The 26,574-nt window shown below is 40.4% G+C and overlaps 2 protein-coding genes across 2 annotated transcripts in view; one reads left to right on the top strand and one right to left on the bottom strand.

Annotated features, from left to right (window-relative positions):
• Positions 1-8,549, bottom strand: part of LOC115186511 (zinc finger protein OZF-like) — a gene marked incomplete at its 3' end in the record, with an annotated part of 84,174 nt that extends 75,625 nt beyond the window's left edge. Inside the window, exon 1 of the mRNA XM_029746131.1 lies at positions 8,238-8,549. Within this exon, the coding sequence (XP_029601991.1) occupies positions 8,238-8,549 (312 nt within the window). The remainder of the gene's footprint in view (positions 1-8,237) is intronic.
• A 746-nt stretch (positions 8,550-9,295) lies between these two features.
• The window catches only part of LOC115186510 (zinc finger protein 2 homolog), a gene marked incomplete at its 3' end in the record, with an annotated part of 29,696 nt that continues 12,417 nt past the window's right edge, over positions 9,296-26,574 (top strand). Inside the window, exon 1 of the mRNA XM_029746130.1 lies at positions 9,296-9,375. Coding sequence (XP_029601990.1) covers positions 9,296-9,375 — 80 coding nt within the window. The remainder of the gene's footprint in view (positions 9,376-26,574) is intronic.

Raw genomic sequence — 26,574 nt, 5'->3', positions numbered from 1 at the left:
GGGAAACGCAGTTGAGGATCACATTTTATTTACAGACAAAGATTATTTTACATGGATTTAATTAAATAATACTATTATATTGAGACATACAAAGACAGTGATGTGTTGGTTGATTAGTGTGAATAAAACATGTTTACTACAGCACATTTAAGGAAGTTTCATTAAGTCAAACATCATCTAAATAAGTAGCCAGCTACTGTAGGTCTATACTGCTCCTACATGGTGTAACAATACATCATGTAGATGTACATAATGAACAGACTAGGTCTATACTGCTCCTACATGGTGTAACAATACATCATGTAGATGTATATAATGAACAGACTAGGTCTATACTGCTCCTACATGGTGTAACATTACATCATGTAGATGTATATAATGAACATACTAGGTCTATACTGCTCCTACATGGTGTAACAATACATCATGTAGATGTATATAATGAACAGACTAGGTCTATACTGCTCCTACATGGTGTAACAATACATCATGTAGATGTATACTACCGTTCAAAAGTTTGGGGTCACTTAGAAATGTTCTTGTTTTTTAAAGAAAGCACATTTTTCATCCATTAAAATAATAATACAATTGATCAGAAATACAGTGTAGACATTGTTAATGTTGTAAAAAAAAAATATTTTTTAAATAAATAAATGCACCTTTATCTAACCAGGTGGCCAGTTGAGAACAAGTTCTCATTTACAACTGCGACCTGGCCAAGATAAAGCAAAGCAGTGCGACACAAACAACAACTTGTTCTTTAACAAAGCTTTTGTAAACAGTGTTGTTGCATAACAATCAGGCAGTAGAACAACAATAATCATCACCCTCTTGACCAATCTTCCCTCCCCTTAACATTGGGTTGATTCAGACCCTGTCAGTGTACCAGGTGGACATTGGGTTTGATTCAGACCCTGCCAGTGTGCCAGGTGGACATTGGGTTTAATTCAGACCCTGTCAGTGTACCAGGTGGACATTGGGTTTGATTCAGACCCTGCCAGTGTGCCAGGTGGACATTGGGTTGATTCAAACCCTGTCAGTGTACCAGGTGGACATTGGGTTTGATTCAGACCCTGCCAGTGTACCAGGTGGTCATTGGGTTTGATTCAGACCCTGTCAGTGTGGCCAGAATTGCATTCCAAGGTCATTAACTTATAACCACTGAACCAACACAGACCTTTCATGCATGACTAAAAACACCTAAGTATTAGATTTACTGCCATGGTCTAGTATGTCACTGCATTAGACACCATTCACAATGCTGGCTGAGGTACGAGTAAAACATGACATATTATTTCCTAATTGTAAAAAATTCCCCAATCTTTTAAAAAAGATCTGAAATGGCAAGGCTTTAGTTCAGTGGGCTTTTCCATTGTTGAGGAAAGCAGGGGAAGTGTTGTGAGTAACAGAACTGCCTACGGTGTGGGGGAAGGGACGCTGCTCACTGATTGGCTGTAGTGACAAGGGTCCCTCCAAAAATCTATCACTATTCCAACTCAAACTCTCCCCCAAATCTACCACTAATAGGCCAAGCCTCCACAGACCCTGTCTTGTATTGACAAACAGAACAAATCATTTCACATTCAAATATGTCATTTTAAATAGCTCAATTCAATCCAGCTGGGCCTTTTAAACACAGACAGTTGTTCCTGCTGTAGATGTTATGCCTTTGTACAGATCTAGGATCAGTTCTCCTCCACAATGCATATACAGTACCGGTCAATTGTTTGGACATACCTACAAATTCTATGTTTTTTCTTTATTTTAACTATTGTCTACATTGTAGAATAATAGTGAAGACAACACAACTATGAAATAACTCATATGGAATCATGTAGTAACCAAAAAAGTGTTAAACAAATCAAAATATATTTTATATTTGAAATCCTTCAAAGTAGCCACCCTTTGCCTTGATGACAGCTTTTCACACTCTTTGCATTCCCTCAACCAGCTTCACCTGGAATGCTTTTCCAACAGTCTTGAAAGAGTTCCCACATATGCTGAGCACTTGTTGGCTGCATTTCCTTCACTCTGTGGTCCGATTCATCCCAAACCATCTTATAGGCATAGTTGTGTTGTCTTCACAGTTAACTCTAATGAACTTATCTTCTGCAGCAGAGGTAACTCTGGGTCTTCCTTTCCTGTGGCAATCCTCATGAGAGCCAGTTTCATCATAGCGATGGATGGTTTTTGTGACTGCACTTGAAGATTCATTCAAAGTTTTTGAAAGTTTCCGTATTGACTGACCTTCATGTGTTAAAGTAATGACGGACTGTCATTTCTTTTTGCTTATTTGAGCTGTTCTTGCCATAATATAGACAAATAGGGCTATCTTCTGTATACCACCCCTACATTGTCACAACACAACTGATTGGCTCAAATGCATTAAGAAAGAAAGAAATTCCGCAAATGAACATTTATTAACAAGGCACACCTGTAAATTGAAATGCATTCCAGGTGACTACCTCATGGTAGATGATAGGAGATGGTCAAAAGATAAAAGTTTTTATTTTTTTAAGTCAAAATCAAACATAATAAAAAGTACATTTGAATGACACTAAGTGGCAGTGTTTTTACAACTAATGCCGGTTTGCCTGAGGCTGATGCCGTGCAGGAACACATGCATATTCACACACTCTCATTCAAACAAACACATACAAGAACACACACATACATGTAATAGTGCCAGACATGCACAAAAACATATACAGTTGGCATTGCTGTTATGATTTTAGTTGTCCTTGATGTCCTTTGTTTTAAATGTATTATTTTGTTTTATAATTTTTTTGCATTGTTGTTTGCTGTTTTCTTCTGTCTTTTCCTTTTTTCTCTTTAGTTCATTCTCTTGGTTGTTGGTGCATTGGGGGGTTCTTGGAGGTGGGGAATGGAATTAACTGTCTTTTTTATTAGGGGGGACTGTGGGAGGAGTCTCGAATGGTTGAGGGACAGCTATTGGGGAACTGTGTGAGGGGTCTCGAATGGTTGAGGGACAGCTATTGGGGAACTGTGGGGGGATCTTGGAGGGTTGAGGGACAGCTATTGGGGAACTGTGGGGGGATCTTGGAGGGTTGAGGGACAGCTATTGGGGAACTGTGGGGGGATCTTGGAGGGTTGAGGGACAGCTATTGGGGAACTGTGGGGGTATCTTGGAGGGTTGAGGAACAGCTATTGGGGAACTGTGGGGGGATCTTGGAGGGTTGAGGGACAGCTATTGGGGAACTGTGGGGGGATCTTGGAGGGTTCGGGTTTCACTAGATTGTGATCATGAAAAAGGAAACTATGACATATATTTTATATCACTATCATGCACACGCACCCTCACACATAAGGATGGCTCTGTTGTGGACAGACTGATACATGTTTGATAGTGTCTTGATGCTGTATTGTTTGTCCTTCATGTTATAATACTTTAATGTTACCCCTTCCTTGTGTTGTTTGTAATAAATAATATATATATATATATATATATATATTTAAATCAGTCGGGGTCTAAACTTACTGTTGAGAGTTAGAATAGAAGAATAGACCAGGTGTCATTTAGAAATGTGGTTGTTCATCAGCAGTTTTTCTCTTGGAATAATAAAGAGGAGGGGAAAAGTACATTCAACACAAATGACCTTCATTATATCAAAGAACACATGTGTGTCTGAGGGGAAATTAACTTTCATACAGCCACAAGGGGTGAGAAGTTATACCAATATCAGTGGACAATTTGCACTGCTGCTGAAACACATCCCCACAGCATGATGCTGCCACCACCATGCTTCACCGTAGGGATGGTGCAAATTTTCCTCCAGACGTGACACTTGGCATTCAGGCCAAAGAGTTCAATCTTAGTTTAATCAGACCAGAGAATCTTGTTACTCATGGTCAGAGCCCTTTAGGTGTATTTTGGCAAACTCCAAGTGGGCTGTAAATATGCCTTTTACTGAGGAGTGGCTTCCGTCTGGCCTCTCTACCATAAAGGCCTGATTGGTGGAGTGCTGCAGAGATGATGGTCCTTCTGGAAGGTTCTCCCATCTCCACAGAGGAACTTTGGAGCTCTGTCAGAGTGACCATCGGATTCTTGGTCACCTCCCTGACCAAGGCACTTCTCCCCCGATTGCTCAGTTTGGCCAGGCAGCCAGCTCTGGGAAGAGTCTTGGTGGTTCCAAACTTCTTCCATTTCAGAATGATGGAGGCCACTGTGTTCTTGCAGACATTTTTTGGTACCTTTCCCCAGGTCTGTGCCTTGACACAATAATGTCTCAGAGCTCTATGGACAATTCCTTTGACCTCATGGCTTGGTTTTTGCTCTGACATGCACTGTGAACCTTACATAGAGAGGTGTGTGCCTTTCTAAATCATGTCCAACCAATTGAATTTACCCCAGGTGGACTCCAATCAAGTTGTAGAAACATCTCAAGGATGATTAATGGAATCAGGATGCATCTGAACTCAATTTCGAGTCTCATAGCAAAGGGTCTGAATACTTAAGTACATTTGTAAAAATGTCTAAAAACCTGCTTTGGGATTGTGTAGAGTTTTCAACAACAAAAAATGTTTATCTTTATTTAACTAGAAAAGTCAGTTAAGAACAAATTCTTATTTTCAATGACGGCCTATGAACAGTGGGTTAACTGCCTTGTTCAGGGGCAGAACAACAGATTTATACCTCGTCAGCTCGGGGATTTGAAGTTGCAACCTTTTGGTTACTAGTCCAACGCTCTAACCACTAGGCTACCCTGACGCCACATTAGCAGTTTTGTACACAGTCATGTGATACGTGGCATAGAAAAGTCCAATCTTAGGAGAATATATGGGAGGCACTATACTGTGTGTCTGCAGGTGTATATCTGGTCAAAACCACTGATACAGGTGTCCCTCCACCCTCTGGTGGGATGGATCATGTCTACAGAGAAACCTAGATTCAAATACTTAGATTTGTGTGTATTGGGTATATGTTGTGAAATTGTTAGATTTTACTTGTTAGATATTACTGCACTGTCGGAGCTAGAAACACAAGCATTTTGCTACACCCACAATAATATCTGCTCAACACGTGATGTAACCAATAAAATGTGATTTTGATTTGAAATAAACATCCTATTTATCAAAGGTGCTTTTGTCTGGGGTCAAAATGACTCCAAAGGATTTGAATTTGTTAAAAGTCCATATTGATACAGAAACACTAAACCAAGATTTAGATGTATTAACAACCAGTTGATTGACAAAGGCATGAAAAATTGGAAGAATTGAATGAAATACATTTTGGCTATGATAAAAGATATGCCTCTGGGGTCAAAATGATCCATGTCAGAAGTATGGTTCAATGCAAATATGTAGTGGGTGTAAAGTTTGTTTTAATTTCTAACTCATTAAAAACTAATCAATCAACACATGCTTCTCTTTGAACGACTTAATATAATATTAAACTTTTCTGAAATAAATGAAAAATAAACGTTTGGTTCCTCAACTGCGTTGCCCTCCAGTCAGCAGATGGCGATGTGCGTCTTTTAGGTTCAGGCGATGCTGCCAGTGTGACGTATAATCTAGTGGACGGACGCTCCTTCAACAACAACAGCTAGTCAGACAGCTCGGTAGCTTTCTAGCAAACATAGCTACAACATTCACGCTCTTTACACTGGTTTGGTGTATATTAGTCGCTGTGTTTTAAACACACTTCTGTTAAATGTACTTGTTGGCCCATTTAATTATATATTTACGTTGTTTATCAGCTAACTGGTTTGCTAAGTTAGCTTAGAACTAGGCTAGTCGCTAATGCTAGCTAGCTAACATCTCCGACCATGAGTTCACTAAGCTACTCTCCTCCAGCTAAAGAAGAGGAGGTCTGCTGGACGGAGAAAGAAGCTCTTGTGAAAGAGGAGGAAGAAGAGAAGGATGTTACAATACAAAAACAAGTAGAGGGTGAGGCTGTTACAGTGAAAGAAGAAGAGAAAGACGTTTCAGTGAAAGAAGAGGAAGACGCGTTCAGAGTGAAAGAGGAGGAGGATGTTACAGTTAAAGAAGAGGAGGAAGAGAAAGAGGAGGAAGCAGTTTTTGGATTGAAAGAGGAGGAAGGGGAGATGACTGTCACATTGGAGGAAGAAGAGGAGGTTGGAGATCTGTTTAACACCAGTAAGTACCGTCTCTGCAGTCGTTGAACCAATATGCAGTAAAGGGGTTCTACACTTTAATGTTGTTCTGTAGGAATGGCTGAAGCTACACTGTAACGTGTAGAACATCAAGAGTGGACCATCAACAAAACGTTAACAATTGATCAAATGCATCCAATGACAATGCCTGAAATACTGTAGTCCTCAATATCTCCTATTAGATTAGCCCAAGATGTTCTCTTAAAGGGACAATCAGCAGTTGTTACATCCATTTTGGGACTTATACATTAATGATATGTACCCATTGTTTCTTGAAGAAATCACTTATAAATGCCTCATGAGCTTAGTTCAACTGTTGTACCCCATCAGAACCCAAAATATAAGCTTTTATTTACTCCAATGTTTGTCAGTAAATATAAACAAACGCTGTATATCCTCAAAACATGGTTAAAACTATAATGTTGATATCATGGATGGTTACATTTCTCCAGCCCCATCCCTCAGCTTTTTACTGAAACGGGCAGGGAGTACGCTTTGTTATTGTTTCTACTGCTGATTGCAGCCCCTGTTACTCCTCAAGGTCCAAGGACTGTATGTTATTTTCAGAGGTAGACTGGCTCTGGCAGCTAAAATAGTCAATTATTCCATCCAAATATGAATAGATTCTCAATCTCGATACGTTTCTAGAAACATAAATTGCTGTACTTTCATATCACATCAAAATAATTTCACACAATATTTAAATATCACATCAAAATAATTTCACATAATACTTTCCAGACTAGTCTCCCAGTCCCTGCTGCTGAAAAACATCCCCACAGCATGATGCTGCCACCACCATGCTTCATCGTAGGGATGGTGCCAGGTTTCCTCTAGACATGACTCTTGGCATTCAGGCCAATGAGTTCAATCTTGGTTTCATCAAGCCAAAGAATCTTGTTTCTCATGGTCTTAGAGTCCTTAAGGTGCCTTTTGTCAAACTCCAAGTGGGCTGTCATGTGCCTTTTTCTGAGGAGTAGCTTCCGTCTGGCCTCTACCATAAAGGCCTAATTGGTGGAGTGCTGCAGAGATTGTTGTCATTCTGGAAGGTTCTCCCATCTCCACAGAGGAACTTTGGAGCTCTGTCGGAGTGACCATTAGATTTTGGCCACCTCCCTGACCAAGGCCCTTCTCCCCCAATTGCTCAGTTTGGCCATGTGACCAGCTCTAGGAAGAGTCTTGCATTTAAGAATGATGGGGGCCGCTGTGTTCTTGGGGACATTCAATGCTGCAGAATGTTTTTGGTACCCTTCCCCAGATCTGTGCCTCGACACAATCCTGTCTCAGAGCTCTACGGACAATTCCTTCGACCTCATGGCTTGGTTTTTCCTCTGACATGCACTGTCAACTGTGGGAACTTATAGACACAGGTGTGTGCCTTCCAAATCATATCCAATCAATTGAATTTACCACAGGTGGACTCCAAACAAGTTGTAGATACATCTCAAGGATGGATGATTAATGGAAACAAGATGCACCTGAAAGCAATTTCGAGTTTCATAGCAAATGGTCTGAATACTTAAGTCAGTGGTTCTTAACCTTGTTGGAGGTACTGACCCCCACCAGTTTCATATGCGCATTCACCGAACCCTTCTTAATTGGAAAAATAAAATTCAAAACATAGGTATATATTTTACTGGTGCACAAAATGAACCGTGCGTCAACATCAGTGTTCAAAGAACAAAACCATTAAAACATGATTTTCACACAAAAACAAAAACATAATAATGAATATTTACTGCAAATCAGTGTGACTTCTGCTGTTGCCTTTCAGAGACCAGTTCAGAAATGCGCGGCTTCACCTTGGCAAGTGCCACTCATGTCATTTTCGCAACAAAGTCTGTTCCTTTTCTTCGTTTTTATGTCCAGCATCCTCGAAAAGGATTGCTCGCAAAGATATGTTGTAACAAACGGTATGAAAATCTCCAGAGCTTTCTTAGCAATAACAGGGTACGTTACCATTTGTTGACACCAAAACGTTGAGAGCGTTGTTGTTCTGAAGAGTTGCTGTTGAACCTGGCTCTGCTGAATTTCAATGATTTCATCGAGGTATTCATCATTGACATCTGTTGTCTCAACACTAAACGTGAACGGCTGTCTCACCCATGCTGGATATGACTCTCTTGTAGGGAAGTATCCGTCGAGAGACTTTGCAAGCTCATCTAAGTGCGTGGCAATTGCTTGCTTCAGTTCCGCGGGTACAGAAATGTCTCCGATTCCAGATACATCTTCGATCTTACTTACACAGTCGTCCAGCAGGGGAAAGTTTGCGAAGTTATCGTTCTCTGTTCGTTGTTTCCATAACGGTAGCTTTTTTTGAAAAGCCTTCAGGTTTTCTTCCGCTTCGATGATGTTGACTCCACCGCCCTGCATCTGTTGATTGAGATGATTGAGAGCTGCGAAGATATCAGCCATGTACGCTAAAATGAGAATGAACTCAGAATTTTTTAATCAATCTGCATGACGATGTTGGTGCTCTTGCAAAAACAGGGCTAATTCCACACGCACGGCAAAAACACGACTCAGCACCTGTCCCCGGGATAACCACCGAACGTTAGAATGGTACAGAAGTACCTCGAATTCAGAGCCCATTTCTTTACACAGCTCACTGAAGATGCGGAGCCTCAGAGCACTATTTCGCACATAGTTCACGCATTCCACTACAATTTTTAATACTTCTGCCAGTTTTGGAGGCAAGGTTTTTGTTGCCAACGCATGCCTGTGCAGAATACAATGCGTAACAATGATGTGTGGTGCATCGGCTTTCACTAGCGCACCAAAACCAGACTTTCTTCCCAGCATGACTGGAGCTCCGTCCGAACAAACTGCAGAAACCATATCCCACGAAAGATTGTTGTCTTTGAAGAAGTCATCCACAAGTTTCTTCACATCGGCTGCCTTAGTTGTTGTCGTAAGAGGCTTACAAAATAAAAAATCTTCCTTTATCACGTCGTCTTTCACAGCGCACAAATACAGCAAGCTGGCTTAGATTGGAAACGTCTGTGGTCTCGTCGAGTTGAAGGCTGAATTTTGCCGGGCTTGAAATCAGATCTGCAACTACTTGAGCCAAGATGTCTTTGCTCATGTCCTCTATTCTGTCGCTAATGGTGTCATTTGAAAGAGGAATTTGGGATAACTTAACTTCAGCCGCTTTTCCCAGCATGATATTCGCCATCTTCAACACAGCTGGTTTTATGAGTGTTTCACCAATGGTGTGTGGTTTGCCCTGCTTTGCGATCAGGTAAGCAACTTCGTACGATGCTGTGAGGATCGGTTTGTTGATGGGTACAAAGCCGAGAACAGGCAGAGTAGCCTTTTCATCGAATCTGACTCTCTTCACCTTGAATTCAGCGAGCGTTCTTGTATTGTCCATCTCCATGCAGCTTAAGGAAGTGTTCTCTTAGTTTTGCCGGTGCTAGACTAGAATTGCTCAACTTGGCATTGCAAATCATGCAGTTAGGACGCTGACTCTCATCACGTTCCGTTATACATGTGAATCCATATTGTACATATTCGTCCGACCACTTTCTTTTTTTGCTCGACATATGAAGGGATTAAAATATTAAGAAAGAAATCACACGACGTACCATCACGACAGTCACAATTCGACTACTGAGCGCACCAAATTCCCTGCAGCACAGATAGGCCAAGCGATGTTGCGTGATCACCTACAGCCAATGATGGCCAAGCGGGGCGTGTCATCACGAATCATATGAGTCGGGTGTGTGTCTTGACCTCCGCCGAACCCCTGAGACTGACTCACCGAACCCCTGGGGTTCGATCGAACCCAGGTTAAGAACCACTGATCTAGAGAGATACAACCTACTGTAACCTACTGGCATGACCTAGAGAGATACAACCTACTGGCATGACCTAGAGAGTTACAACCTACTGGCATGACCTAGAGAGATACAACCTACTGTAACCTACTGGCATGACCTAGAGAGATACAACCTACTGTAACCTACTGGCATGACCTAGAGAGATACAACCTACTGTAACCTACTGGCATGACCTAGAGAGTTACAACCTACTGTAACCTACTGGCATGACCTAGAGAGTTACAACCGACTGTAACCTACTGGCATGATCTAGAGAGATACAACCTACTGTAACCTACTGGCATGACCTAGAGAGATACAACCTACTGTAACCTACTGGCATGACCTAGAGAGTTACAACCTACTGTAGTCTACTGGCATGACCTAGAGAGTTACAACCTACTGTAACCTACTGGCATGACCTAGAGAGATACATCCTACTGGCATGACCTAGAGAGTTACAACCTACTGGCATGACCTAGAGGTATAACCTACTGTAGCCTACTGGCATGACCTACAGAGGTACAACCTACTGTAACCTACTGGCATGTCCTACAGAGATACAACCTACTGTAACCTACTGGCATGACCTAGAGAGATACAACCTACTGTAACCTACTGGCATGACCTAGAGAGATACAACCTACTGGTAATTCTAAACTTTCTCTCACTTTTATGGGGTATTGTGATGTCATTATGAGGTATTGTCTGAAGATTGATAATTAAAAAAAAAATGTTTCCATTTTAGAATAAGGATGTAACGTAATGTAACAAAATGCTTAAAAGGGGTCTGAATGAGAGCATGTTGTATGTTCTAGGGCAGATTAAAAAAAATGTATTTTCTTTCTACCGATTGATTGGTTGAAATGTTATGACATGTATCTGTTCATATAGACACACCCCATGTGTTTAATAAAATCAACTGTATGTGCAGAACTTGAATTGTACTGATATTTCAAGTGTTAGTCCTTGTTAGTCTGTTTGGACACAGAGATACTTAGCTCATAATGTGTAGAGAACTGTTCCTTGGTGGATAGGCTATTGTACAACACACAGAGCTATTTTCCTTTATTCAGGACATTTAGAATGACAACTCATTACAGAGTAGCCTAGTGGGATTATTCACAAAATTATCAGGTTATGAAATGTCATGACAAAGACATTTTAGTTTCCATGTTTCACCTGAAATATGAAATGATTTATAGTCCTAGGTCTATGTTGTTGTTAGACCTACTGTAGGACCCATAACTTCACCTAACAACAACATAGACCTACTGTAGGACCCATAACTTCACCTATGTTGTTATTAGGTGAAGTTATGGGTCCTACAGTAGGTCTATGTTGTTGTTAGGTGAAATTAGGGGTCCTACAGTAGGTCTATGTTATTGTTAGGTGAAGTTATGGGTCCTACAGTAGGTCTATGTTATTGTTAGGTGAAGTTATGGGTCCTACAGTAGGTCTATGTTATTGTTAGGTGAAGTTATGGGCCAATTTGTTAAACACTTAGTGTACAAACCCTTATTGTCAGGCTGATGTTAAAGCTAGCCAAAGAGCATTTTACTGGTTGAAGATATACTACATCCATAACTAGCGGTTTCCTCATTACCAGATATACTACATCCATAACCAGTGGTTTCCTCATTACCAGATATACTACATCCATAACTAGTGGTTTCCTCATTACCAGATATACTACATCCATAACTAGTGGTTTCCTCATTACCAGATATACTACATCCATAACTAGTGGTTTCCTCATTACCAGATATACTACATCCATAACTAGTGGTTTCCTCATTACCAGATATACTACATCCATAACTAGTGGTTTCCTCATTAGCAGATTTACTACATCCATAACTAGCGGTTTCCTCATTACCAGATATACTACATCCATAACTAGTGGTTTCCTCATTAGCAGATATACTACATCCATAACTAGTGGTTTCCTCATTACCAGATATACTACATCCATAACTAGTGGTTTCCTCATTACCAGATATACTACATCCATAACTAGTGGTTTCCTCATTACCAGATATACTACATCCATAACTAGTGGTTTCCTCATTACCAGATATACTACATCCATATCTAGTGGTTTCCTCATTACCAGATATACTACATCCATAACTAGTGGTTTCCTCATTACCAGATATACTACATCCATAACTATCGGTTTCCTCATCAGCAGGGAGGTGTTTCTGCAAGTGTTTTTGCATGTGCATCTCCCTCGTGCCGCAATTTTAGCAAACACAGAAAGGGGCCAAAATTTGAGACCAAAAGTTGTCTGGCACACTGCTTAGGATTTCAACAACTTTAATAACTTATTTCTAGCCTACAAACATCGATGTTACTACTAATGTGAAAACAAGACAAAATATGACTATCCTTGCTCATTTTAGGACAATTGTCAAATAATTGTAACATTCATTACTGACTTAAATTGTTTACAGCATCATGGCTGCGCTGTTGGCAACACTTTTACAGTGGATTTTCGCTGTTGTGGGCCTTTAACCATCTGTCTGACTTTGTTGTTCACATAGGAGAGAGACGTGACTATCGTGGATCCTCTGGGGAGCTTCAACAACATCATGATGCTGACGAGGCAGAGAAGAGTCTCTCAGAACACCTCAGGAAACACCTGCAGAGATCCACAGGGAAGAGAACTCACTGCTGCTCTGACTGTGGGAAGAGATTCAGCTCATCAGGCATTAAAATTCATCAGAGAACACACACAGGAGAGAAACCTTACGGCTGTGTTCAATGTGGGAAGAGTTTTGGTCAATCTGGCCATCTGGTATCACACCAGAGAACACACACAGGAGAGAAATCTTATAGCTGTGGTCAATGTGGGAAGAGTTTTGCTGCATCTAGAACTCTGACTCAACACCAGAGAATACACACAGGAGAGAAACCTTATAGCTGTGGTCAATGTGGGAAGAGTTTTACTCAGTCAGGCGGCCTGATATCACACCAAAGAACACACACAGGAGAGAAACCTTATTGCTGTGATCAATGTGGGAAGAGTTTTCATGGATCTGGCCATCTGGTATCACACCAGAGAACACACACAGGAGAGAAACCTTATAGCTGTGTTCAATGTGGGAAGAGTTTTACTACATCTGGCTCGCTGACTCTACACCAGAGAACACACACAGGAGAGAAACCTTATGGCTGTGATCAATGTGGGAAGAGTTTTGGTCAAACTGGCCATCTAGTATCACACCAGAGAACGCATACAGGAGAGAAATCTTATAGCTGTGGTCAATGTGGGAAGAGTTTTGCTGCATCTAGAAATCTGACTCTACACCAGAGAACACACACAGGAGAGAAACCTTATAGCTGTGATCAATGTGGGAAGAGTTTTACTACATCTGGCTCGCTGACTCTACACCAGAGAACACACACAGGAGAGAAACCTCATAGCTGTGATCAATGTGGGAAGAGTTTTGGTCAATCTGGCCATCTAGTATCACACCAGAGAACACACACAGGAGAGAAATCTTATAGCTGTGGTCAATGTGGGAAGAGTTTTCGTGGATCTGGCCATCTGGTATCACACCAGAGATTACACACAGGAGAGAAACCTTATAGCTGTGATCAATGTGGGAAGAGTTTTACTACATCTGGCTCTCTGACTCTACACCAGAGAATACACACAGGAGAGAAACCTTATAGCTGTGATCAATGTGGGAAGACTTTTATAACATCTGGCTCTCTGACTGTACACCAGAGAACACACACAGGAGAGAAACCTTATAGCTGTGGTCAATGTGGGAAGAGTTTTGGTCAATCTGGCTCTCTGACTCTACACCAGAGAACACACACAGGAGAGAAACCTTATAGCTGTGATCAGTGTGACAAGCGATTCACCGATAAAAGACATCTGATCAAACATCAGAAAATACATGAAGGAGTTGTTTCATGATATCAATGATATGTCACAATGTAGAATGTTTTAACATTGTAGAAGGAGTATTTTAATGATGTCACAATGTAGAACCCTAAAGGTTTGTCCCCTGTTCTATTGATTTCAACATGATATGGATATTAGCCTCAGGGGGAAAATCCAGGCTCTGAATTGAAAGAGTTACTATTTATGTGATTTAACAAAAAGTGACTAACAAAAAATGAGCTGTATTACACTTACCATGTTGGTGACGCACTGGAATCAAAATGCATCACTTCAAAATGTATCTAGCTGTTTTCTACAAATTGTCCTCTTACCAGGGATGTACACATTATTCCCAGATTCCTGTGGTTTTTGAGCTGTTAGTTTTAACAGGACGTGCAACCTCATCTCCCTTCTGTCACACAAATGATTTTAGCATGATATCGATGAGTTATGACAAATAAGTGTTGTGTTCCTTTGTTCAGCGACCCCTAAATTTAAATGTATCACTCCAAAATGTAGCTGACTGTCTTCTGCAGGTTGTCCTCTAATCAGTGAGGTAACAGATATCTCCCATTTCCATGTGTTTTTTTAGTTGTGTTAGTTTCAACAGCATGTACAACCTGATTTCCCCCCTAATTGATATCAGTGATTTATTGCTACTTGTCAAAACAATAGCGTTTTTTGTGCTTGTGCAGTTTATAAGGTGCTTGTTTAAATAAATACAAGTAATATGATTATTGTGCCAGATGGTTGTGTATATAGTACATTTTATGTTTAGGTTTTCAATTCATCCCAAACTGTTTCTGCATATTGGTTAATGATTTGGACACGTTAAAACTGTGTTTTGACTTTGGGGCTATTTCATATTTACATTTCATGTAACATTTAGTAATGATATTTATTTATGCAACCAACTGACAATTTTTTGGTACAATTATATTGACATTGTTGCCCTGCTTTTAGAATATCAGGGTTAATTCTCATTCTCAAATGTCCGTGTTAAGGACAACTTGGTTGCTGATTGTCTCAAGGGTGGGCAGTCAAAAAGTTTTGCGTTTAGGCAGTGAGTTGCCATGGATCAGAATTTATTTTGACTGCACGTTCTTCAGTATTGGAGATGAGTTTTATTTGGGCTCGTTCCAAGGGGACGAGAGTTCTAGAAGCTAGTGAGTTTTAGGAAGATATAAAAAAATATTGTTTATAATTGTTGACAGCCAGTAGACACCATGTTTATATTTGTGACGGTGAAACACTGTAGTTGATTATAATGTGAAATGGAAGTTGTTTTCTGTTGGTGGTGAGCAAACTTTTAAGGTGTTACAGTCTTTGGTTTTTCCATTTATGTTTTGAGGTTTGGATTTTAGCTCGTTAGCACGTATAGCTCATTAGCACGTCTAGCTCGTTAGCACGTAGGACGCACTGATTGGTGTCACCTCGTTAGTCAGTATGTGTTACACCTGTGCTGGCTTGTCCATCTCGTTAGTGGGAAGGTGTTTTACCTGAGCTGGTCCAGGTTCTATTTAAGAGTGTCTGGCCCAGTGCTCCAGTTGTCTTGATACATGTGGAGAGTCAACACCTTTAGTTGCTCCACCTTTTTGGTTTGCTTCCTGTCTTTAAGTTTGGTGTGGGTTTTTCTTTTGTTTCTCATGGTGGGTGTCTTTTAGGTCCCAGTTGTTGTTACTAGCCAACTTCCAGTGGACACTGAGCAAAACTGCAAGATTATGTTATAATACTTTTATTGCATCAAATGGTTGTTTTATGCAACAGAATAGAGGGTTCTTAGAACTATTGTGTCTGTGTTCTACTGAGGATGGGCCTCTGGGAGAAAACACTGACAGGAGATTTACAATGTCTTTTGGGTGATAAAACCTAAAGAGACTGCATTCCAGAGCATGAGTTAATGTTTCTGTTCTATATGGTACCAGGGAGAGATGACCTCAGGGCCAGACCCTGGTCTCTACACAGAGTACTGTTTTTACAGCTGATACTGTAGGCTGAGAATAATAAGTATCTTTCATACAAATCTTAACCTTGTGACCCGTTCTATACATCTGTTGTTGGTCATGTAGGTTGAAAGGGGTGTATCTTGACTGTAAAAAACCTTTTGTACTTTTGTCTCGTGGCTCTCAACGAATCATCTGGTGGTGATTCATCTCTCAACGAATCATCTGGGGGTGATTCATCTCTCAACGAATCATCTGGGGGTGATTCGTCGACCAGCCATCATTATCGTAGAGCACTCAATTGATTCACCCTATATTTTTGCGTTGTATTGACGTGCTCCTTTATTAATATGTGAATAAAGATTTAGTTTAAGATTAACTCTGACTTGTGATAAGTTTGTCTCATTTGAGATTAAAGAAATTAACAACCACATTTGGGGGATGTGAATCTTGACTTGGTGACCGCTCCTGACAACCTGGGGAAATGGTGCATGAGGGATCCCTCTAACTTGGGATCTCAGGGAGACCACACTTCAGGAACGGAGCAGATGGACCCACCTTTGATCTGAGAGGCAGCGAGCCGAGTGGATACCATCAGTATAGTATATACATCAGTACATCTCCAGAGGCAGCGAGCCGAGTGGATACCATCAGTATAGTGTATATATAGTGGATACCATCAGTATAGTATATATAGTGGATACCATCAGTATAGTGTATATATAGTGGATACCATCAGTATAGTATATATAGTGGATACCATCAGTATAGTATATATAGTGGATACCATCAGTATAGTATATATAGTGGATACCATCAGTATAGTATATATAGTGGATACCATCAGTATAGTATATATATATACCACATCTTGAACGTAGTTTTAAAAAAAGAGGTGAGCGAAACACGCAAAGTGGAGTTTTTAGAAAAGCCCCGTAGGCTCTGAGTGTGTTTTTCTGTGTGGTGTAAACAGGGCCCAGTCAGTAGGCTCTGAGTGTGTTTTTCTGTGTGGTGTAAACAGGGCCCAGTCAGTAGAATCTGGGTGTCTATTCCTGTCTGGAGGTGTAAACAGGGCCCAGTCAGTAGGTTCTGAGTGTGTATTCCTATGTGGAGGTGTAAACAGGGCCCAGTCAGTAGGCTCTGAGTGTGTATTCCTGTGTGGAGGTGTAAACAGGGCCCAGTCAGTAGGCTCTGAGTGTGTATTCCTATGTGGAGGTGTAAACAGGGCCCAGTCAGTAGAATCTGGGTGTCTATTCCTGTGTGGAGGTGTAAACAGGGTCCGCTATCTGTGTGAACTGGATAAAAACTAGAATCTGTGTTTACTAGTTAAGACCATTTATGATATAGTATAAGATAGTAAGGTGCACCTGTAATTTTTTAAACTTGTAATTATTTTAAACCTGGACCCCATTTTAGAAGTATTGAAAGATGTAAATGTATGAGTTGCATTATCCTAGGAACTAACCATCACATAGAAATGTGAAAATATTCCTGCAGGCTAAAATATTGTTGAAAAACAACTAATTGATTAGGTATGTTTGGGAATAGCATTGTGTGACTGTGTTATGAGAGTTGTGTGACTGTGATATGAGAGTTGTGTGACTGTGATAGAGTTGTGTGACTGTGATATGAGAGTTGTGTGACTGTGATATGAGAGTTGTGTGACTGTGATATGAGAGTTGTGTGACTGTGATATGAGAGTTGTGACTGTGATATGAGAGTTGTGTGACTGTGATATGAGAGTTGTGTGACTGTGATATGAGAGTTGTGTGACTGTGGAATGAGAGTTGTGTGACTGTGATATGAGAGTTGTGTGACTGTGATATGACAGTTGTGTGACTGTGGAATGAGAGTTGTGTGACTGTGATATGAGAGTTGTGTGACTGTGATATGAGAGTTGTGTGACTGTGATATGAGAGTTGTGTGACTGATATGAGAGTTGTGTGACTGTGATATGAGAGTTGTGACTGTGATATGAGAGTTGTGTGACTGTGATATGAGAGTTGTGACTGTGATATGAGAGTTGTGTGACTGTGATATGAGAGTTGTGTGACTGTGATATGAGAGTTGTGTGACTGTGATATGAGAGTTGTGACTGTGATATGAGAGTTGTGTGACTGTGATATGGGAGTTGTGTGACTGTGGAAATGAGTCTTTATCTGTTGTCTGGATAGTAACATACAGAAATATGCTTAATCAGATGATTGAAATTTGGATAATATTTTAGGAAGCAGCGGAAGGTCTATAGTTCCTGGAAGGCTTGATTTTGCCATGGACTCTGGGAGGTTAGAGAACCGTTGAGGATCCCATGGTCATTGTCTGGGAAACAAAAGTTTATTTTTTGTTCTGCTGGGAGTATGTTTGGAGAGCTGCTTTGTAGCTATGGAGAGTCCTTGAAAAAGCAAATGGAATGGTTGTCGTGACTACCTGAGAATTTCTTACATTTTATATGGATTCTGTGAATATATGAAAATATGATGAATTGTATGTGTGTATAATCGATTACTAGAGATTTGATGAAGTAATACTGGTAATATAATTAGATACAATTTAAACAACCCATATGTAGACAAACGTAGGTTTTGAGTTGGTATCTTTAATGGATCATTTGATAAAGATGAGGTTTAAGCGTTATTAAACAGTCTACAAAGTCTGGGCAGTTGTCTCAGAAACTGATGGGAGTGTGTCCACTTTAAGTTAACTTACCCTAACGATGTAACTATAAAACGCTTATTGGATTGGGGGGGGGGTTCTTCCCAATATGAGAGGAGTTGCTATATTTCTTGAATAAACCTTTTTCCATAAAGTTAGAGTGAAACCCACCTTCTAACAAGTTCTTTGAAGAACCTTTTGGGGCTGTTTTTCATTGACCAAGAACCCTACGGTTCTTAGGGGATCTGAGAACAACTCCAGTTGAACCCTTCATTTTTAGAGTGTAGTCGGCTCTATTTACTCTCAGATTCAAACATGATGATTAGCATCAACGATCAAGTCAGCTGCTGCTGCTCTAATACAGTATGAGGTGAGAAGGTGAACTGATGTTGAACTGGGCAGTCAGCTGCTGCTGCTCCAATACAGTATGAGGTGAGACGGTGAACTGATGTTGAACTGGGCAGTCAGCTGCTGCTGCTCCAATACAGTATGAGGTGAGACGGTGAACTGATGTTGAACTGGGCAGTCAGCTGCTGCTGCTCCAATACAGTATGAGGTGAGACGATGAACTGATGTTGAACTGGGCAGTCAGCTGCTGCTGCTCCAATACAGTATGAGGTGAGACGGTGAACTGATGTTGAACTGGGCAGTCAGCTGCTGCTGCTCCAATACAGTATGAGGTGAGACGGTGAACTGACGTTGAACTGGGCAGTCAGTCATTCATTCTGTACTATGAGTCTGGTCTATCATTGTTACTGCACATTCTGGTAAAAATTGTAACCAATAAGGAGAGACTTTTCTTCAAACAATCAACCATTATTTGATAAGAATTGCAATAATGTAGCTGGTCAGCCCTACACTCTGAGATGGAAGGCCGAGAGCTCGATGACACAAGGAGTTCAGAAGCTTTATATAGTCAAACTATCTTGTGCATATAGAAAACATGTGATCTTGGTATGTGAACGTGTGTGGAGAACGAAACACAGACTAACTGTGAATTGGTCGTCTCGTTCTGTAGCAACAGCTAGTTATTCTAGTTTTCTAGTGAGGTGTCAAAACAACAGGAAACCACTCTAGACACAGTTCCTCTGAAGTAGATCAACGGTTCCCTGGATTGGGCCAAGCGCCTTTGGCCTGTCAGTCGAGAGGGTGTGTGGTTGCAGACCCACACAAACATACACATAAACTTCTCAACCTTAAAGAGATCCTTCAACACATTAGAAGTCATAAACATAAAGAGGTTGACATAGATTTTTCCCTCACAAGAGATAAATCAGATCCAGACTGAACTGTGTGATGTAGTAGGGAGTTGTAGTTTCTCTAGAGATAAATCAGATACAGCCTGAACTGTGGGATGTAGTAGGGAGTTGTAGTTTCTCTAGAGATAAATCGGACCCAGACTGAACTGTGTGACGTAGTAGGTAGTTGTAGTTTCTCTAGAGATAAATCAGATCCAGATTGAACTGTGTGATGTAATAGAGTTGTCGTTTCCAACAGGCCAATATTCTACATAGTTTAGTGCATAAAACATAATTAACTACAGTGACCATAATCCATTGCGTGCCTACTTGTCTTGTCTATGTTTCTTTTACACCTGCTATTTCAAAGAGAGAAGAATGCACGATGGTCAATGCAATCAGGGATCCTTGGGACATCCCTACCCTAAACCTTAACCCCTGACCTTAACCCTTTTAAATGTCAACTAAAATGGCCTAGGGACGTCCCAAGGATGTATCTCAACCTGAAAATACATGATCTAAGTGATTGATAGTTGGTATTCAGCAGTCATAAAGCCTTATATACTTTAATGAACCACTAAAATAGTGATTTTGTCCGACAGCATAGACAGCAGCTCTACACTTTATTGACTGACTGATCCATTCATCCTTCCATCCCTCCTCAGCCTTCCTCTCCTCTGAAGACCCAGTGAGGGTGGAGCTCAGTCAGAGAGTTGTTGAGGGACTGGTTAGGAAGAACACTTCTACAGCCAGAGAGGTGAGAGGTCACACATGGTTTAGATGGTAAATATTTATGTCCCCTTAGCGGTTCATCACGTCAGCAAAAGGGAATATGTTCCATCATCCATGTTTATTTACATTAGTGCAAATTGTCCACTGATATTGGTGTAATTTCTCACCCCTTTTGGCTGTATGAAAGTTAATTTCCCCTCAGACACACACATTTGTTCTTTGATATTATGAAGGTAATTTGTGAAGAATGTACTTTTCCTCACATCTCTTTACATTGCTTATGCATATTCCGTGCCCAGACTATGTCAAAGGCCCATCCTGGTAGATCTGAACCTAATGCAGCTTGGAGTGATCAGATGACAGAAGTCACATTTAGGTGCCAGGTGTAAGTGAGGCCATAGATGCTCCATATCCATTACTTTGAGTGTTTTATATATGACTAAACGTGTTTCTGTGTTGCAGGGGCAGTCAAGAAATGGAACAGCAAGGCCACAGAACATGACATAAGCAGAGCTGTGGGAGACCACCTCAAGCCCCTGGTAGAGCCGGGGGTGGTGTTTACCACTCCACCACGCCTTCAGCAGGCTGGAAAAGTGGGATTGATACTGTTTTTCATACTAAGATGGACCAAGAGTCTGTTGATTGGTGAGTCATTGGGTTAATTTGTTTTGTAATATGTTCAAATCAAATCAAGCTTTATTTATACAGCACATGTCAGATATACAATTTTAGGATGCAACACAATGGCTTCACAGGAAAAAACTAAGAAAATAAACCGAAATATTTTGTACACAAGCATAAGAGGATAAAAAACAATAATAACAACTGAAAGACTAATGACCATTGTAAGGAAATGCCATTGATTAAAATATTAATTGGATGCAACATCAAACCCAAAATATAAGCTTGTTTTTAGGAGGGGCTCTGAAAGACACTATGGGGGTGTCCACTGAAAGTTGACTAGTAACAACAACTGGGACCTAAAAGACACCCACCATGAGACCCACTAAATCTGCCCAAGAAGAGAAAAACAAAAGAAAAACCCACACCAAACTTAAAGACAGGAAGCAAACCAAAAAGGTGGCGCAACTAAAGGTGTTGACTCTCCACATGTATCAAGACAACTGGAGCACTGGGCCAGACACTCTTAAATAGAACCTGGACCAGCTCAGGTGAAACACCTTCCCACTAACGAGATGGACAAGCCAGCACAGGTGTAACACATACTGACTAACGAGGTGACACCAATCAGTGCGTCCTACGTGCTAACGAGCTAGACGGGCTAACGAGCTAGACGTGCTAAAGTCCAACCTCAAAACATTAATGGAAAAACCAAAGCCTGTAACACCTTCCCCCTTTAAGACAACAAATATATCCTATATTTTTGTTGGACAAGTTTGCTCACCACCAACAGAAAACAACTTCCATTTCACATTATAATCAACTACAATGCTTCACCTTCACCAATATCAACATGGCGTCTACTGGCTGTCAACAATAAAAATGTTTAAAAAACACGTATTTCTAAATAATAATATACACAATCATATAATTTCTATAGAACCCCCCCCCCCCCAGAAAAGAAGCAATTTTTCCCACAAAACACAAAACTTTTTGACTGTCAACCCTTGAGACAATCAGCAACCAAGTTGTCCTTACCACAGACATGTCTGATTTCAAGAGGAAACTCTTGCAATATCCGTAGTAACTTTCCACCTCACTGTGGAGCTTCTCTCTCTTTTCAGGGTTCACTAGATAGGTATGTTGTTGGATCGGGGCCCAGTCCCCAATGTCATGCTCTAGTACATTTGGGTTGGCACATCTGAGAATGAACCCTGATATTCTAATAGCAGGGCAACAATGTCAATATAATTGTACCAAAAATTGTCATTTGGTTGCATAAATAATTATGATTACTAAATGTTACATGAAATGCAAATATGAAATATTTGGTTGCATAGTCCTTTTTTCAAAGTATTTTCAATTACATTTTTCTAGGTGGGATATCCCCAATGTCAAAACACAGTTTTAACATGTACAAATAAATAACCAATATGCAGAAACAGTTTGTGATATATTGAAAACCTCAACATAAAATGGGCCACACTGCATACACAAACATCTGCCACAATAATCATATTACTTTTTAACCTGTTGGGGATAGGGGGCAGTATTTACACGGCCGGATAAAAAACGTACCCGATTTAATCTGGTTACTACTCCTGCCCAGTAACTAGAATATGCATATAATTATTGGCTTTGGATAGAAAACACCCTAAAGTTTCTAAAACTGTTTGAATGGTGTCTGTGAGTATAACTCATATGGCAGGAAAAAACCTGAGAAGATTCCTTACAGTCTGACAAGTTCTTGTTCATCTTGGCTCTTTTTATTGAAGACTGAGGATCTTTGCTGTAACGTGACACTTCCTACGGCTCCCATAGGCTCTCAGAACCCGGGAAAAAGCTGAATGATATCAAGGCTGCCCCTGGCTGAAACACATTAGCGCGTTTGGATAGTGGCCTGTCAGAGGACCATCAGACTGGGGCTCGTGCACGAGATGTTTTTATTTTCTCTCTCTTTGAACGAAAACCACCACTCCCGGTCGCAATATTATCGCTTTTTTACGAGAAAAATGGCATAAAAATTGATTTTAAACAGCGGTTGACATGCTTCGAAGTACGGTAATGGAATATTTAGAAATCTTTTGTCACGAAATGCGTCGGATAGTGTCTTGAACGCACGAACAAAACGCCGCTATTTGGATATAACTATGGATTATTTGGGACCAAACCAATATTTGTTATTGAAGTAGAAGTCCTGGGAGTGCATTCTGACGAAGAACAGCAAAGGTAATAACATTTTTTTTATAGCAAATCTGACTTTGGTGAGTGCTAAACTTGCTGGGTGTCTAAATAGCTAGCCCTGTGATGCCGGGCTATCTACTGAGAATATTGCAAAATGTGCTTTCACCGAAAAGCTATTTTAAAATCGGACATAGCGAGTGCATAGAGGAGTTCTGTATCTATAATTCTTAAAATGATTGTTATGTTTTTTTGTGAACGTTTATCGTGAGTAATTTAGTAAATTCACCGGAAGTTTTCGGTGGGAATGCTAGTCACATGCTAATGTAAAAAGCTGGTTTTTGATATAAATATGAACTTGATTGAACAAAACATGCATGTATTGTATAACATAATGTCCTAGGGGTGTCATCTGATGAAGATCATCAAAGGTTAGTGCTGCATTTAGCTGTGGTTTGGGTTTATGTGACATTATATGCTAGCTTGAAAAATGGGTGTCTGATTATTTCTGGCTGGGTACTCTGCTGACATAATCTAATGTTTTGCTTTCGTTGTAAAGCCTTTTTGAAATCGGACAGTGTGGTTAGATTAATGAGAGTCTTGTCTTTAAAATGGTGTAAAATAGTCATATGTTTGAGAAATTGAAGTAATAGCATTTCTAAGGTATTTGAATATCGCGCCACGGGATTCCACTGGCTGTTGAGTAGGTGGGACGTAGCCCATAGAGGTTAAAAACAAGCACCTTATAAACTGCACAAGCACCAGAAACGCTGTTGTTTTGACAAATAGCAATAAATCACTGATATCGATTAGGGGGGAAATCAGGTTGTCCGTGATGTTGAAACTAACAAATACATGGAAATGGGAGATATATTTTACCTCACTGGTTAGAGGACAACCTGCAGAAGACAGTCAGCTACATTTTGGAGTGATGCATTTAAATTTAGGGGTCACTAAACAAAGGAACACGACACTTATTTGTCATAACTCATCGCTAAAATCATTTGTGTGAGAGGAGGGAGATGAGGTTGCACGTCCTGTTAAACTAACAGCTCAAAAACCACATGGAATCTGGGAATAATGTGTACATCCCTGGTTAGAAGACAATTTGTAGAAAACAGCTAGCTACATTTTGAAGTGTTGCATTGTGATTCAAGTGGGTCACCAACATGGTAAGTGTAACACAACTCTTTTTTTGTTAGTCACTTTTTGTTAAATCTCATAAATAGTACTCTTCCAATTCAGAGCCTGGATTTTCCCCCTGAGGCTAATATCCATATCATGCTGAAATCAATAGAACAGGGGACAAACGTTTAAGGTTCTACATTGTGACATCATTAAAATACTCCTTCTACAATGTTAAAACATTCTACATTGTGACATTAATTAATTGATATCATGAAACAACTCCTTCATGTATGTATTTTCTGATATTTGATCAGTGAGTTTTTATCAGATTATCTCTGGTCAGAGGTTTAAGGTTTCTCTCCTGTGTGTGTTCTCAGGTGTTTAGTCAGACCACCAGACTCAGTAAAACTCTTCCCACACTTATCACAGCTATAAGGTTTCTCTCCTGTGTGTGCTCTCTGGTGTACTGTCAGCTGGCTAGATTGAACAAAACTCTTCCCACATTGACCACAGCTATAAGATTTCTCTCTTGTGTGCGTTCTCTGGTGTAAAGTCAGATGGTCAGATCTAGTAAAACTCTTCCCACATTGATCACAGCTATAAAGGTTCTCTCCTGTGTGCTTTCTCTGGTGTAAAGTCAGCTGGGCAGATGTAGTAAAACTCTTCCCACATTGATTACAGCTATAAGATTTCTCTCCTGTGTGTATTCTCTGGTGCACTGTCAGATGGTCAGATTTATGAAAACTTTTCCCACACTGACCACAGCTATAAGATTTCTCTCCTGTGTGTATTCTCTGGTGCACTGTCAGATAGCTAGATTGACCAAAACTCTTCCCACATTGACCACAGCTATAAGGTTTCTCTCCTCTGTGTATTCTCTGGTGTAGAGTAAGATTGGTAGATGAGCAAAACCCTTCCCACATTTACCACAGCTACAAGATTTCTCTCCTGTGTGTATTCTCTGGTGTAGAGTAAGATTGCTAGATGCAGCAAAACCCTTCCCACATTGACCACAGATATAAGATTTATCTCCTGTGTGTATTCTCTGGTGTAAAGTCAGATGGTCAGATCTGGTAAAACCCTTCCCACATTGACCACAGCTATAAGATTTCTCTCCTGTGTGTATTCTCTGGTGCACTGTCAGAGATGTAGATTGAACAAAACTCTTCCCACATTGAGTACAGCTATAAGTTCTCTCTCCTGTGTGGATTCTCTGATGAATTTTAATGCCTGAGGAGGTGAATCCCTTCCTACAGTCAGAGCAGCAGTGAGATTTCTTCCCTGTGGATCTCTGCAGGTGTTTATTGAGGTGTTCTGATCTGGAGAGACTCTTTTCTGCCTCTTCAGCATCATGATGTTGTTGAGACTCCCCAGAGGATCCACGACTGTCTCGCCTCTCTCCTGTGTGAACAACAAAGTCAGACAGATGGTTAAAGGCCCACAACAGCAGTAATCCACTGTAAAAGTGTTGCCAACAGCGTAGCCATGAAGTTGTACAACAATTGACGTCTGTAATGAATGTTAAAATTATTTGACAATTGTCTTAAAATGAGCTAGAATAGTCATATTTTGTCTTGTTTTCACATTAGTAGTAAAATCGATGATGGTAGGCTAGAAATAAGTTATTAAAGTTATTGAAACTCGAAGCAGTGTGCCAGACGACTTTTTGTCTCCAATATAGGCCCCTTTTTGTGTTTGCTAAAATTGCGGCACGAGGGCGATGCACATGCAATTTGATTGCAGAAACTCCTCCCTGCTAATGAGGAAACCACTAGTTATGGATGTAGTATATCTGGTAATGAGGAAACCACTAGTTATGGATGTAGTATATCTGGTAATGAGGAAACCACTAGTTATGGATGTAGTATATCTGGTAATGAGGAAACCGATAGTTATGGATGTAGTATATCTGCCTGGAGCAAAAATGGTGAGCGAAGATTTTAGTTTTTCACAATGTATTCTGAATGTGAATGGGGGAAACTCAGGGGAGTAACCTCCATGTCCAGGTTGCTTATGAGTGCATTTCACACTACTTTGGATTATAATTGTAAGGCTCCTTTGAATGTCCTGCTTTATATAATGTTTGTGTTGCATCGCAAATAAACCACTTTGTACTTAAAAAACACTTCAACCAGTAAAAGGCTCTTTGGCTTTTCCATCAGCTTGAGAATGAGGGTTTGTACAGTTTGCCAAATTGGCCCATAACTTCACCTAACAATAACATAG

This window comes from Salmo trutta, unplaced genomic scaffold (assembly GCF_901001165.1).
Source record: "Salmo trutta unplaced genomic scaffold, fSalTru1.1, whole genome shotgun sequence".
Lineage (NCBI taxonomy): Eukaryota > Metazoa > Chordata > Actinopteri > Salmoniformes > Salmonidae > Salmo > Salmo trutta.
Note: the sequence above shows the minus strand (reverse complement) of the source record. Positions and strands in the feature narration are given on the sequence as shown.